At 39.7% G+C, this 12,614-nt stretch overlaps 1 protein-coding gene across 1 annotated transcript in view; it reads right to left on the bottom strand.

Annotated features, from left to right (window-relative positions):
• The window catches only part of LOC105424695 (ras-related and estrogen-regulated growth inhibitor), a 38,327-nt gene that overhangs the window by 19,782 nt on the left and 5,931 nt on the right, over positions 1 to 12,614 (bottom strand). Inside the window, exons 3-4 of the mRNA XM_089071082.1 lie at positions 8,553 to 8,609; positions 3,922 to 3,998 (exon numbers count right to left, since the gene is read on the bottom strand). Coding sequence (XP_088927208.1) covers positions 3,922 to 3,998; positions 8,553 to 8,609 — 134 coding nt within the window. The remainder of the gene's footprint in view (positions 1 to 3,921; positions 3,999 to 8,552; positions 8,610 to 12,614) is intronic.

Below are 12,614 nucleotides of genomic sequence, written 5' to 3'. Positions count from 1 at the left end.
AAGAATCATATAAAAATTTCAAGGATAGAGATCAAGGGGATCGAGATCAAATTTAGAAGTGTAAAAATTTGGGACTTGCGGGAAGCCCGACAGCGAAAGAAGACGCGAAAACACTGAAGTTACAAAACATGAAAGGCGAGAACTTGACAATCGGAATTTAACCGAAAGAAATGTGTGCTTGAGGTTAAAATTATGCACACACGAGATGTATACGTGTAATCACGTTTTCACGTGAAAAAGGTTTAATCGCACAACAGTCGACAGCTCTCGGATTTACTGAAGTTGAACATGAGTGATAGTCAACGCAACCTGATAATAAAAATGCCGAGATGAAAACGATACGTTGCTCGTAAATGTTGCACTGGTGATAAACAGCGCGTTGTCCAGGATTGATCGATCCTGGCGCACGCGGTGAAGTTTCGCGGAGATTCGCCGAGAGTAAAGGGAACCGACGTAAAAGTCTCGTTCACAATGAAACCTCACGCATTGAACGTGATATATTGGTACAGAAGAGTCAGAGAAGTGTCCGTTGATGGCGTATTTAATGATCCGCCTCTTCTATCACACCGACTTCCTGCACCACTGCCACACTGATCCACATCGATATCGATCTTCCTAGATCCTGTTCCCCAACATTCCGGCCACAGTTTCCTCGCTAAACCGACCGAATGGGAATATTTGCTTTAAAATTGCAATAATTTAAGATTTTATTAAAAAAAAAAGTCAAAAAATAAAAAAAATCTCGAAACATGCATTTAGAACTTTTAAAACAATTTTTTTTTTTACTTAAGAAATAAAAAACATGACAATTCATTTATTTATAAAAGCCAGTAATAAATTTGTTGACTTCATAAAAAAGACTTCATACAAAGTAAAATATAAAATTAATATCATTAACATATTTTTATATTTAAATATAAAATATATATTCAAGTATCTTTTAAGTTTTAACAATATTAGCAGGCAAAGGAGTGTTTAAACGTAATTTTGTGCACGTATATACAAATCGCCAGCATCGCTTCCTGTTCCAGATTATTTATTGTACCCATAGGCTAACGGTGAATACATCCTTACGCGTTCTACGTACAAGGTTCTCTAAATGGACAAGCATTGTTTGCCAGCAGGTCGTGTAGTGTCGGTTAATGGTGCAGTGGTAAGCAAGTGGTCGAACAGAGATAATTTAAGTATCAAAACTATTGCCGATAGAAATTAAAGCTTGAACAATAAATTTGGAAAGCAATAATGCTAAATATTTTAAAAGCACGCACATAAAATGCTAAAACTTAACATCAATGTAATCAAAGTCTTTTAAAATTTGATTTGACCTAAACATATAATTTAATGTAATATTTTGGAATAAAAAGATTTGAAAGAAATTAAAAATTCGAAAACTATAGTAATACGATAATTTGAAAATCTAGGAAATAAAAAGTATTGATCGATCTAATCGAGTTGTAGAATTCGAAGAATCGCATCTAGCCTGCCATCCTGCGGATCACGGTTCGCGGCCTTTTAAGCGACAGGTGCAAACATTCGTCGAGGAGCAGCACAAAAAAGGAAGCCGGTAATTGTAAGCCCCGGGTAGAAAAACCAGTTTGCTAAAAACAACCCGGGCCTGATCGAGTCTCGTTGCGGGGCTACCGAATAACCAACGGGTGTCGGTGTAGCAACGTGCGTGTGAGAAGCGTTCGTGAGAAATGACTTTTGAAAATCCGCTTTAAGATGTCTCTTAAAAACCTCCAATTCTTCGGGAATTATGCGTTTCGTTCCCCGAAGAAAAGAAGTCAATGCATGCATTCGAAATACTTTGATTTTTATTCAACAAGAAATTAGACTGATCGTATCAGTATAAATCATTTCTATGCGTTATCGGAAAAAGTTATTAAGTAATACTTAACATTTTTATTATTTTTATATGTCTCTTCGACATGACGGTTAAGCGACGGTGAATTAACGGGAAGTAGCGGCAAAACTGTTTGACGTTAAAATCTGTTCTTTAATACGACATACGTTTAACTCTAACGTAATAAATGCACACAGTCATTCTGCCACATTGAAAAGGCGCCAGAGAGTCGCAATACTTGAACTTAATGCAGGAAATACTTTCTATGAATGAACTTTCTCACCGCTCATCGAGGGGAAAGATACAGTTAAATGCTAAAACGAACCGGAGTTCGCAGCCGGGACCCGCAAAAACAAATTGCAATTTATTCTCTTGCTGCGTAATGCTACCTTCCGTGCTATTATCAAATTACAACAAAATTATCCTTTCAATAACATAACAGTTTATTTTCTTGGATATATTTCAGAATACTTGGAAGCGTAAAAACGCCTTCAGGCTTTGAATTCTTGGAAATTTGAAACTTGCTACATTAAAAGCTATTGAATTTTAAGGATTTTTTTATTTTAAGATCTGTTAAGCAATTTAACAGAATTAGAGCTTTTTTGAGCTTCGCGGGTTTCAATTTTCAAAGCAGATTCTTAAAATTTGTAAAACACGGATGAAATACTTGGAGAGTCAAAGATCAATCTGTTGTTATGCAAATTTTCCTTGTGTTTACGTTCGTGTCTAGCAACAGTGATTTCATGAAAAAGGAGAACAATGCCTTATACCAACATGCTATAAGCGACCTCGCTGGAATTCCAACGAGCTCCATAGCCGCGACAGGTGAAGCCACGTGTTGTTTGTGCAATCGCAGTCGCCTAGATTCGAAATTTTAAAGACGATCGTTATTCAATTCAAATACGCTAACGGGCCAGCTCGCAGGATTTCCGCCTCGGCGCGACGTTCGTTACCGTGTTCTAGAAGAATCGGGTTAGGAAAGGTCAGGCGGTGAAGACGATCGATTTGAAGTCGGTCGTCCGCGAGAAGACTCACTCAGTTAAGTATTATTTTTCCGAGAAGGTATCATATGAAAAATATATATCTCAAATATATATACGTAATATATATTAAAAAATAAAAAGCATCACAAAATATGGCATATCTTCAAAAATTAAATTTAAACATTTTTAAATGAGATGCAAGATTTGCCTGACTATTAAAAATAAATATGCTAATTGTAATGTGTAATTGTTCAAAAAATAATGTTTGTTGTTATTAAATTCGATAAATTCGATGCGTTTTTATTTAAAATAAAAAATGAAAATTAACCTAAATTATATTGTCGATTTTTTCGGATAAGAACACGCGTGTCGAGTATTTAAAGTCACGCTGCAGGAACATCGCCTTCGCGATTTGCGAGTCGCTCGTTATTTCGCCAGGATATGATGGATGTGGGCCTTAAGAACTGCGGGAGCCCTATATACGAGGGCCTCCGTTGAAAGAAGATATATTTAGACCGGGCCCTTGAAAGAGCCTGCCTCGGATTTGGGATGCGTCGCGGGGATTCATTTTGAAAGCGCACGCAGGATCTTTCCCTTGCAAACCGCAACGATGAAAGACACACGAAAGGACATAAATGCACAGAATACCGTTGCATCAATGCATTATTTATTATCCTCGAGACAAAAATTACACGCAACCGAAATTCAGATAAGCCAATCGATTTGTTAAATCACTTTATTTAAAGAAGATTGCATACAAAAGTGTAGCGAGGAAAGCGCTTATTTTTACTTATAATTGCGGTTATTGTGCTTTTATTTAATAGCAATTCTAAAATCTTTTGTTATAAAAAGGACAAGAATATCTTTAGTTCAGTTTAATTATTTAATTTAATTTTGTCAAAATTTTAAAAAAAATAACTTAAATAATTTTTTTAATTGCTTCTCTTACTCTGTTTTCAAAGAGAATTCTTTTTATCTTCATTCTCTGGTCTAATTGATATATAAATAAATTATTTTATATAATGTTATATTATATAAAATATATTGAAATTTTATTACTCGATTGAATTAAGTATGATCATTATAAAGACTTACCTCGCACCTGGAAGTATCGAGTATCTCGACCTCCGTCGTGACATTATCAATGGTGACGCTGTGTCGGTAGAGAAAATCTGCAACAAGTAGAGAAATTAATGTATTTAACTGATCATAATGTCTTTAGTTCGATCATTATCGCTCTAACATATCTCGTACAACTCGCAAGATAAATCGAAGATAACGATACGTGAAATGATCTTTCTTAATGGACGTCATTTTCGACGATACTTTGATCTCTTTGGAAAAGTTTAAGCGACATTTTCTCAAGTATAGAAAACGCGGCTAATGCGCGAAAGTGCCGGAGCAGTTAGTAACGACAATTCCAATTAGTTACGCTGACGCTTGTTGCTGTGTCATTACGATCATTGACAATGACACGTGGCTTTCGTTGGAGATTTGTGGTCAAACAGCCACATTTTGCAACTGTTGCATTTTTCGAGTCATACGCGCTCGAATTATTCGCACACGTGATTCGTTATCCTTGAACGCCTATAAATACGTTTATTGCATATGTGGAATTTTTTTAAATATTCGTATCGTGTACTTCGATATAATAAACTCTCTTGAATTTTTTTCACTCAATTAAAATTGAGGATTTCGAAGCCGCTTGAATTTTTCTTGCGTTTCTAGAGTTTTACATATTTAAATATTTAAATTCTTCGACTTTAGTATTTTCGGTTGCGCCTCGGAATTTCCGAATACTAGAACTTTTAAATCTTCAGCTTACACCTTCGGTAGGGCGGACGGAAAAAGGGAAAGCTCATATTTTTCGGAGCTGATTAGAGTGCTCGAGGAGCGCGTGCACTGAAGGAGAAGAAGAAGGAGAGATGACTCGTACGGAAGTACGTCGTACATAGTAGCCCTAACATAGTAGGCGCAATAAATAAACGATAAATAAGCTCGTAAACACCTCGTAGTGTCGGCAACGTGGAGTCGGAAAGGCGCAGAAACAAGCAAATAAGGATGCTCGTTATATTAATGGCCGTATTACGCTCGAGAAAGTTTTTATTGCCGGACAATGCCGACAGAGAAACGATTTGGCCAAGCGTTGCGACGGAAAACTCATAGCATCCTCCTGCGCGGGAGAAAGACCGATGTTTGAGGAAAAAGACTCTTCCAAGACTCCGCAAAATGCAATTTGAACTCTGCATGAAAGATACGGGGATTTCTTCTACGCTCGTGGAAAGAAATCGAGTGAGAAATCCAGATAAGCAGATAGCCAAGGATGGAAGAATGGAATTTAACGAACGGAGTTATTTCATAGATAAGACGGACGTATGCGAGCGATCTAATTGTAGTCCCATCTAAATACGGGAACAATTTGCATATCAGAAGATATGGAAAGTTAAATCTTCGATGAGAAACTTTGATAAAAGTACGAGATTTAATTTCTGAGAAATCGAAAGTGTGCAGAGGTACAATAAGAGCTGTAAGTTGATAGAAAAGAGAAAAAAAAAAAAGAAAGAAAAAAGAAAAGAAAAACGGAATAGCCGTGGCACACTTTCGTCGGAAACGTAACTGTCATCAATCGCGTGGATTTGGCTCTTGCCAGAGATCTATCTCCGGCACGTGATCTATCGTCGATCTATCGAAGAAACGGGATGCACGACGATGTAATCTTCTCCGCGCACGGACAAAACGTTTCCCATCCGCGCACGCGCGCGAGAGAATCGACAATGTAACGAGACTCACTTTCTAAATCATTGCCTTGAATTATTCCACGCAAAGAGAGATTTGCATTGTTAATCGAGATCGAATAATAACAAGTACCCCGCATCGCGTGGCGAGAGATGAAAAGGACCGATTATCTCCCCGAGTCCCGAGTAAAACGACGACGGCGCGCTCGTGTACGACGAAAGCCTTGTAATCGAAATTGCCGGTAAAGAGATCATCCTCAATCTTCTTTCGAGAGATCAAATTTAAATCGTGCGGAGGAAGCAAATATAAAGTGGCTATTTCGAAAGTACCGCCGCTATTACCGCTTGTTTAGATATCTAAATTTACGAGAGAGAAAAAAGACAGATTTTTTTTTCGTGAAGATTGAGAGAGACTCAGAAAACGGAGATAGTTAGATCCTTAAACTCTCACATTCCTGGAATTTTACCTGGATTTATATCGAACTATCGTAATTAAAATATTTCTATATTCAAAATCTCGTTATTTTTAAGATTAAAAATATTTTCCTACATATAATATAATATCGAATTTTAGAGAAAATTTATTTGAAAATCATTAATATCTTTAGATTCATAAAATTAATTAATTTTCATAATCCATTAAAAATTTTTTCACATTTCATTCTCTACTTCACCTACGCAGCTAAAGGAAATCAATGGCCTCGCTTTCACCGTTTGAGGGCGTTTTCTTCGGAAAAGTGATTCTTCAACGATCGGGAACGAAAGTTAGTACGCGATAATCCGCGCACGAATCGCACGAGGTATTGACACATTTTCGATTCGTTTCACACGAGATGTGAAACAAAAGAGAAGAAACAAGAAGAGAGAAAGGGAAAAAAAACAAAAAAAGAAAGGGAAGAAAAAAATATAGACAGAGAGGCAGAGAGAGAGAGAGAGAGAGAGAGAGAGAGAGAGAGAGACATTTCGATCCTAGAATTCCTAAAATTGAAGAAACACCGAAATTAGGAAATTCAGAAACTCGATATCCTAAAATCCAAAAATTCCGAAAAAAAATTACAGAATGTTAAAATCCAAAAATTTTATGATTGCTAAAAAATTCTGATGTATTGTTATAAATGTACAAAAGAGAGATAATTTTAATTCTTCTTATTTACTTTTTCTGATGTCCGTTTATGTTTCTGACATTTTCTAAGATTTAATCTACATGAAGCAGTCTGTGTAACATCTTCAGACACTACCTGTTGTGTCTGCATTGCAGGTTTTTATCTGTCTATACTCTTATCATTTTTTTTTATCGATTCTCAATGAACGGCAATTGGTTCGTAGCGCCTATAGCGTTATCTTTGAGGATCGATTGAGCGATTGAGCGATTATTCCCCTCCTCGAACGAGGGGGAACACGTGAGATTATCCACTTCCTGGTTACATTCAAGAACGATTATCCATCATTTTCCCAGGAAATTAATTAATACTGATAGTAGGAGAGAGCACTTGCAGCGGCACCCTTCCACTCTTGTCCAGCATTATCGATCGCAACATTATAGATCGATCAGGATCAAGATTGATTCCGAGTGCCAGTTATACACGAGAGAAATTCGATAAATCGATGATTGCGCTATTGTGTGCCGGGAAGCTTTCCGTTACATTACATTACATTACGTAGATGCGGTTGTGAGGAAAGTAAGGAGAAACTTCATACAAATTGACTTATAAGTCGTCTTATAAATCTTCAATCCGAGCTTTATATTTTTCATATAAGCTGCTCGTGAAATCACATAATTTTCCCACACTCAATTCAGATTATTAAGTTATCAAGAATTCAAATTAGTTCAAAAGAAAAATGTATTGTAAAGTATTAACTCTGGTGCAAAACATCAAGCATCTAAAAAATATATAAAGACTGAAATATTCAATATAATGATTTTCACTTCTTAGACCGGAAGAGAAAAAAAGTAAATCCTCCTCCCCGAAGAAGAAGCTTGAATGCAATCCTGAATACGAATAAAATCCTATTTAAGTTATCTACAAGTTTTAAGTTATCTAGCCTAATCGAATAAATTCGCAAACTTTACGTAATTATATTTGCTTCAAGCGCACCGATTATCGTCGAGATAATGTCCCTGTAACTATCGAGATCGCGATAAAATGGCGTGGTACTCGCGGTACTTGCCGAGATGAGGATGGCACAGCCAGCTCGGCTATAGAGGTGTTACAAAAATACGAGCGGCTGGCCGGTTCAGGGTTAAGGGGACAATACTTCACGGTGAATTTTTCCAGGCGGCTCGGATATCCGCGAAACTCGCCGTCGTAGCTTATACATCCGCGGGCGTGCACGGCAATTATTACGGCGAAGTAGCCTGCATGAGTTATGGGAGAGATCTGCATTCTGCGGACCCTCCCTATAGGCTCTATTTCATATCGAGTGTTTAAATCTCCGCCCTCCATAGGTCCAGCGTGATTTGCGCTGCTCTCTCTCTCTCTCTCTCTCTCTCTCCCCCCCCTCCTTCTTCTTCTTCTTCTCTCTATATTCCCTCCATCTAAACCCCGCCGCTTGCTCTACCCTCTTATCTCGTGTATTTCTGTGACCGCTAGAATGCCCTCGGGACGTCGCTCGCAAGGCGCCATGATTAAGATTTTTCATTGGTACCCTTGAATTAGAGTCCGGTTTCGAACGCGAGAATATTTCACAGTAGATTTTTCCGTCGCGGCTCCCGCCGTAGCACGCAAGGGGCACCGATCAAGATTTAGATTTGCGTTTTGTGCTCACCACGGGGTGAGCATTTCGCGCGCGCGCGCGCGCGCCCGAGACGGAGCCGCCCCTCCGGTCGATAAGATAAGTCGATAGCAAGTCGAGAAAGGAACTTAGATATGAGCCGGACATTTATCCAGAATATGACGCCTCGAAATTAGCAACGAATGGACGCAATCATTCACGCTTCGCATTGGCAATTATCTCGAGGGGAGAAAGAAGGGATAATGAAGAAACACTTACCACTGGTCGAGCTGTACTCGCCGATGTATCGCCTCGTCAAGTACCGCACAACCACGGCTGCAACAGAAAGAGAAAAAAGAAATTGATTAGCTCCAAAAACGATCACGGTGGATAATCGTGTGGTGAGCCTGATCTATGGAATCGTAATTACAAGTAATAACATAAGAAGGCGTGTTTTCGTTCTCTAACTAGAGAGACGCGCGCACCTCTATGCGCAAGTGTTGAAACGCCATTAACTTATTTTCAATGTTAATAAAGAAACCATAAATATTGCGAAGCGAGTTCTCTCGCGGGTTGCCGATAAATTTCTTGCACCATAAATTTCGTTTCGTTGCGGCGCGAAACACGGCCTAGGATTCAGCATGCTGACGATGTTCCTTGCCATCGCCGCCGCCGCCGTCGTCGTCGTCGTCGTCGTCGTCATCGTTCGAATCTCGCAAAACTTATTCAGTATATAGATTCGTGCCGTTCTATACTCGTAGGTACACCGTTTATAACTCTGTCGTCGAGTTCAACGACGACGACAACGACGACGACGACGATGACGATGATGACGACGATGAGAGAGAAGGGGAAATATCACGAAGAGAGGAGAGGAGAGAAGAGGTAGAGACACGAGCTGAAACGGAATATAGAACTTCATTCGTGAGCTATTTGCTGAGATGAAAGATAGAGTGCATATCTTCGAAATATTTCCGCGCAGCTGGACGACGATATTTCAGCGCCGTTTCAACATCCGCGGAAAATCGATGGACCAGCGAAAACTGGTCCCTTCAGAGAGAAGGACATTCTTCTTATTGACTTATTGAATGAACTATACATTATTAATAGCGCGTAAAATTCACGCGCATATTTTACATCCTGTTTTATATAAAAAATCTAGATATCTCGCAGATAAGAATATCTACGTAATAATATCTACATAATAAATCTAGATAAGAATATCTACGGTACTTTATCTTATGAAAAAAAGATTTATGTACTTTTCTTGTTATATTATACCTCGCATATAAAGATCCATTTATCAATACAATGAAAGATCAGTCAAAGATCAAGCTACTATGCTTAACTGCATTTATAATTAATTACAAACGAGAAATTTCTGGAGAATTGAATTCTCAACCATGCAGATATTGCGGATCATTAGCATACTAAGCGGTAATCGAGTGGAAACCCATTCTCCCTCGGAGATGATTGTCATCAAACCGAAGCGACGTCACGTGTAATTCTATACAGGCCGCGCGAACCGGTGTAATTGATGTGGACACGAGAATGTTCCTCGTAATGCCTAATAATCCTAACTAATCTGTGCCAAGCGTCCGGGTCTAATGAAAGCGCGCTCTCTATCGCGTCCAAACGCGAGGGAAACCCGACACTTGTGCCAGACACAGGGCGTTTATAAAGTTTTTATCTCTCGTAGAATCAACTCGGAACGATGACAATACAGCGAGCTCAATGCCATTGCATATATTAAGGATAAAAAATAACCGAGAGACCGACGAAATGCGAGATGCAGATAAAAATCCGCGAGAAAGGACAATTCGACGTAAAGATAAAAGGTCGAGATAACCCACAGATAATCCACAATGGCACTATTAAACGGCAAAATTTCCAAAAGCGTCAGTCGAAATCGCCAGAAGAAGAAAGAGACCTCTCGACCGAGATTGCGCAAGTGACGCACGTACAAAAACAAAGAAGATGAAAAGGGAGAAGAGGACAGGCGGGATAGAGGAACGAGCAGGAAGAAGGAGAGAACGAAGAAGAAGAATAAGAAGTGGGAAGCCGATTAAGTCACCTGCGGAGAATTGTGTGTAATGTGGAAGATGCAACGGTACGAGCAAAACGCAGCCATTCGCGGTGCCATTCGCCGACGTGCGATGGTTGCCAGCGCGGGATTCTATAGATAGATCGTTGGAGGATAAGCCGCTTGGTGGACGTAAGAAAATAGTAATTACGGCCACGATCGTCATGGATAGGAGGGGAAACAGAAAAGGGGGGGGGGGAAGGGGAAGGGAAGAACGAGAGAGAGATGAGGAAACAAAAAAAAAGATCGAGATGGGGAGGCGTGTGATCAACCAAGCGAATCCTCTTGTCTCGTTGAAGTTTTCCCTATCCCGAAGATTCAACGCGATCTTTTATTAGAACAAATTTCGTTGAGACGTATCTTAGCGCGTTAACTTCATTCGTTTCCGATCGCAGAGTATCGGAATCTTTAATATGTAATTTTCTTTCAGTTGTCACAGACGAGATTTCGAGCGGTAAAAGTGTTGAATAACAATAAAAAAAATGAATTTTTTATTCATTACAAAGAGAAGAATAATGTATTATTAATCGTAAAATAGTTTTTCTTTGAGACGTAGAGATAGCAGGAAATGTAATTTTTCTAAAAAACGAAAGATTAAATCGTAATCGCGTGTAACGTAGAAAGTTCTATATTTAAAACATCCAAAAGGTGATAAAAGTCTCAGATTGATCCTGCAGAAAAGAAACTCGTTGAAGCGCGGCTTCCACGAGTCGCTATTCTGTTCGCTTTTCTTGTGACACGGCAATAAAGCAAGTCGTTTAGACCAAATGAATTTATGAACACGTCTCGACTTGGATAGCGGACCTCCAATTGCCTCTTCAATAAGCGTTAACGCAGATAAATGGTTGCAGATAACAATCTTGCGTTTCTCGCGAGACCATAATTCTTTTCATGATTCCTCGCTGTGTGTGTGTGTGTGTGTGTGTGTGTGTGTGTGTGTCAGCAGTTTTTGCGAAATCTACTTCTCGTTGAAGAATTATCCAATTTATTCGGGAATACCTCATTGCATATTGCATTTGATGTCTGCGAGAATAAAACGATAGAAATTTATTACACAATGCGTGATAACAATCGAAGTACAAATTCAAAGCTTTCCGCACAGAATCGTCGTTTCCTTCATCGTGGAAGAGTCACGTTTATTTGTACGACAGGTTTCTTTCGAGTTCACCGCGTATATCAGACGGAGATACACGACGACAATCGGGCGGAGGGAAGAATGTAAATTTGGAATCCAGGTTCGAATACGGCGAAATAAGAGAACGGATGTATCGGATATCCAGATATATCTCGCAACCTGCTGCCGTAACCGTGCAAGATTTTTCGTGGCGCGGCAACTCCCCTCCGCCCCTCCCGGGGAGTGATATCCGATAACGACCAGGAGATCCTCCTTATTATACCCAGCGGGATACCACCAGAGACTTTTAAGGATTCGCTCCTCCGTCGAGGTACATCTTGCCATTATTGCCACCGCGTGAGAGTGCATCGTTTCCGCCGCAAAAAGTAGAACAGGCGACATTGTCGCGTGTTTTACCGCAATCACGATCGTGCCCGTCGCAACGCGCGCGAATCGAGAGGAATCGCAGAAGCGGCGATTAAATATATTCACGCACAAAAAAAGACTCAATAATCCCGACTTGAAGCGATGCCAACTTGTAACGTCCCGAGAATATGACAGCGATGACTCTCCGTTCGAAGATTCGAAAATCTCACGGTTGAAAAATTCCAGAGTTCAAAAACCGAAATATCACTAAATCTAACGGCGATAAACAAATATTATATAATCGATAGTGTTAGAAAGATCTCTCAAGAAAAAAGAAACTTCTGCAACTTCTCGAATAGAATAATGGCATGGCATGGTGGACGCTCTTGGATCGCCATTATTCCGGTTACTTAACAATGTGAAGATGCAAAATTGGAGAATAGAGGAAGGGAAGGAGCGTCGCACGCGTGTGCAAAGATGAGAGCGGAATAAAACGAGGAGTGCGCCTTTTATTAAGGTGGCCGGTCCTAGGCGGTTATTAATAGGATTTATTCGAGGTCGGCGAACCGCCTTATCGCCCCGTTCGTTTGCTCGCTTTGTATGCGTCGCGCGACTGTCGGGTTAACTAATGCAACGTATTATTCCGCGGACTATGCGTATCCATCTTAACGGCACTTTCATTCAATGCGGTTGCGTCGGTGCGCTATTAGACAACGCGCAGAAATTACACGCTGCACGGCGACGCGATATTAGTATCGTCCACCATAATGAACGTCCT

This window comes from Pogonomyrmex barbatus, unplaced genomic scaffold (assembly GCF_055798465.1).
Source record: "Pogonomyrmex barbatus isolate J1 unplaced genomic scaffold, ASM5579846v1 scaffold1, whole genome shotgun sequence".
NCBI classification, from domain to species: domain Eukaryota; kingdom Metazoa; phylum Arthropoda; class Insecta; order Hymenoptera; family Formicidae; genus Pogonomyrmex; species Pogonomyrmex barbatus.
Note: the sequence above shows the minus strand (reverse complement) of the source record. Positions and strands in the feature narration are given on the sequence as shown.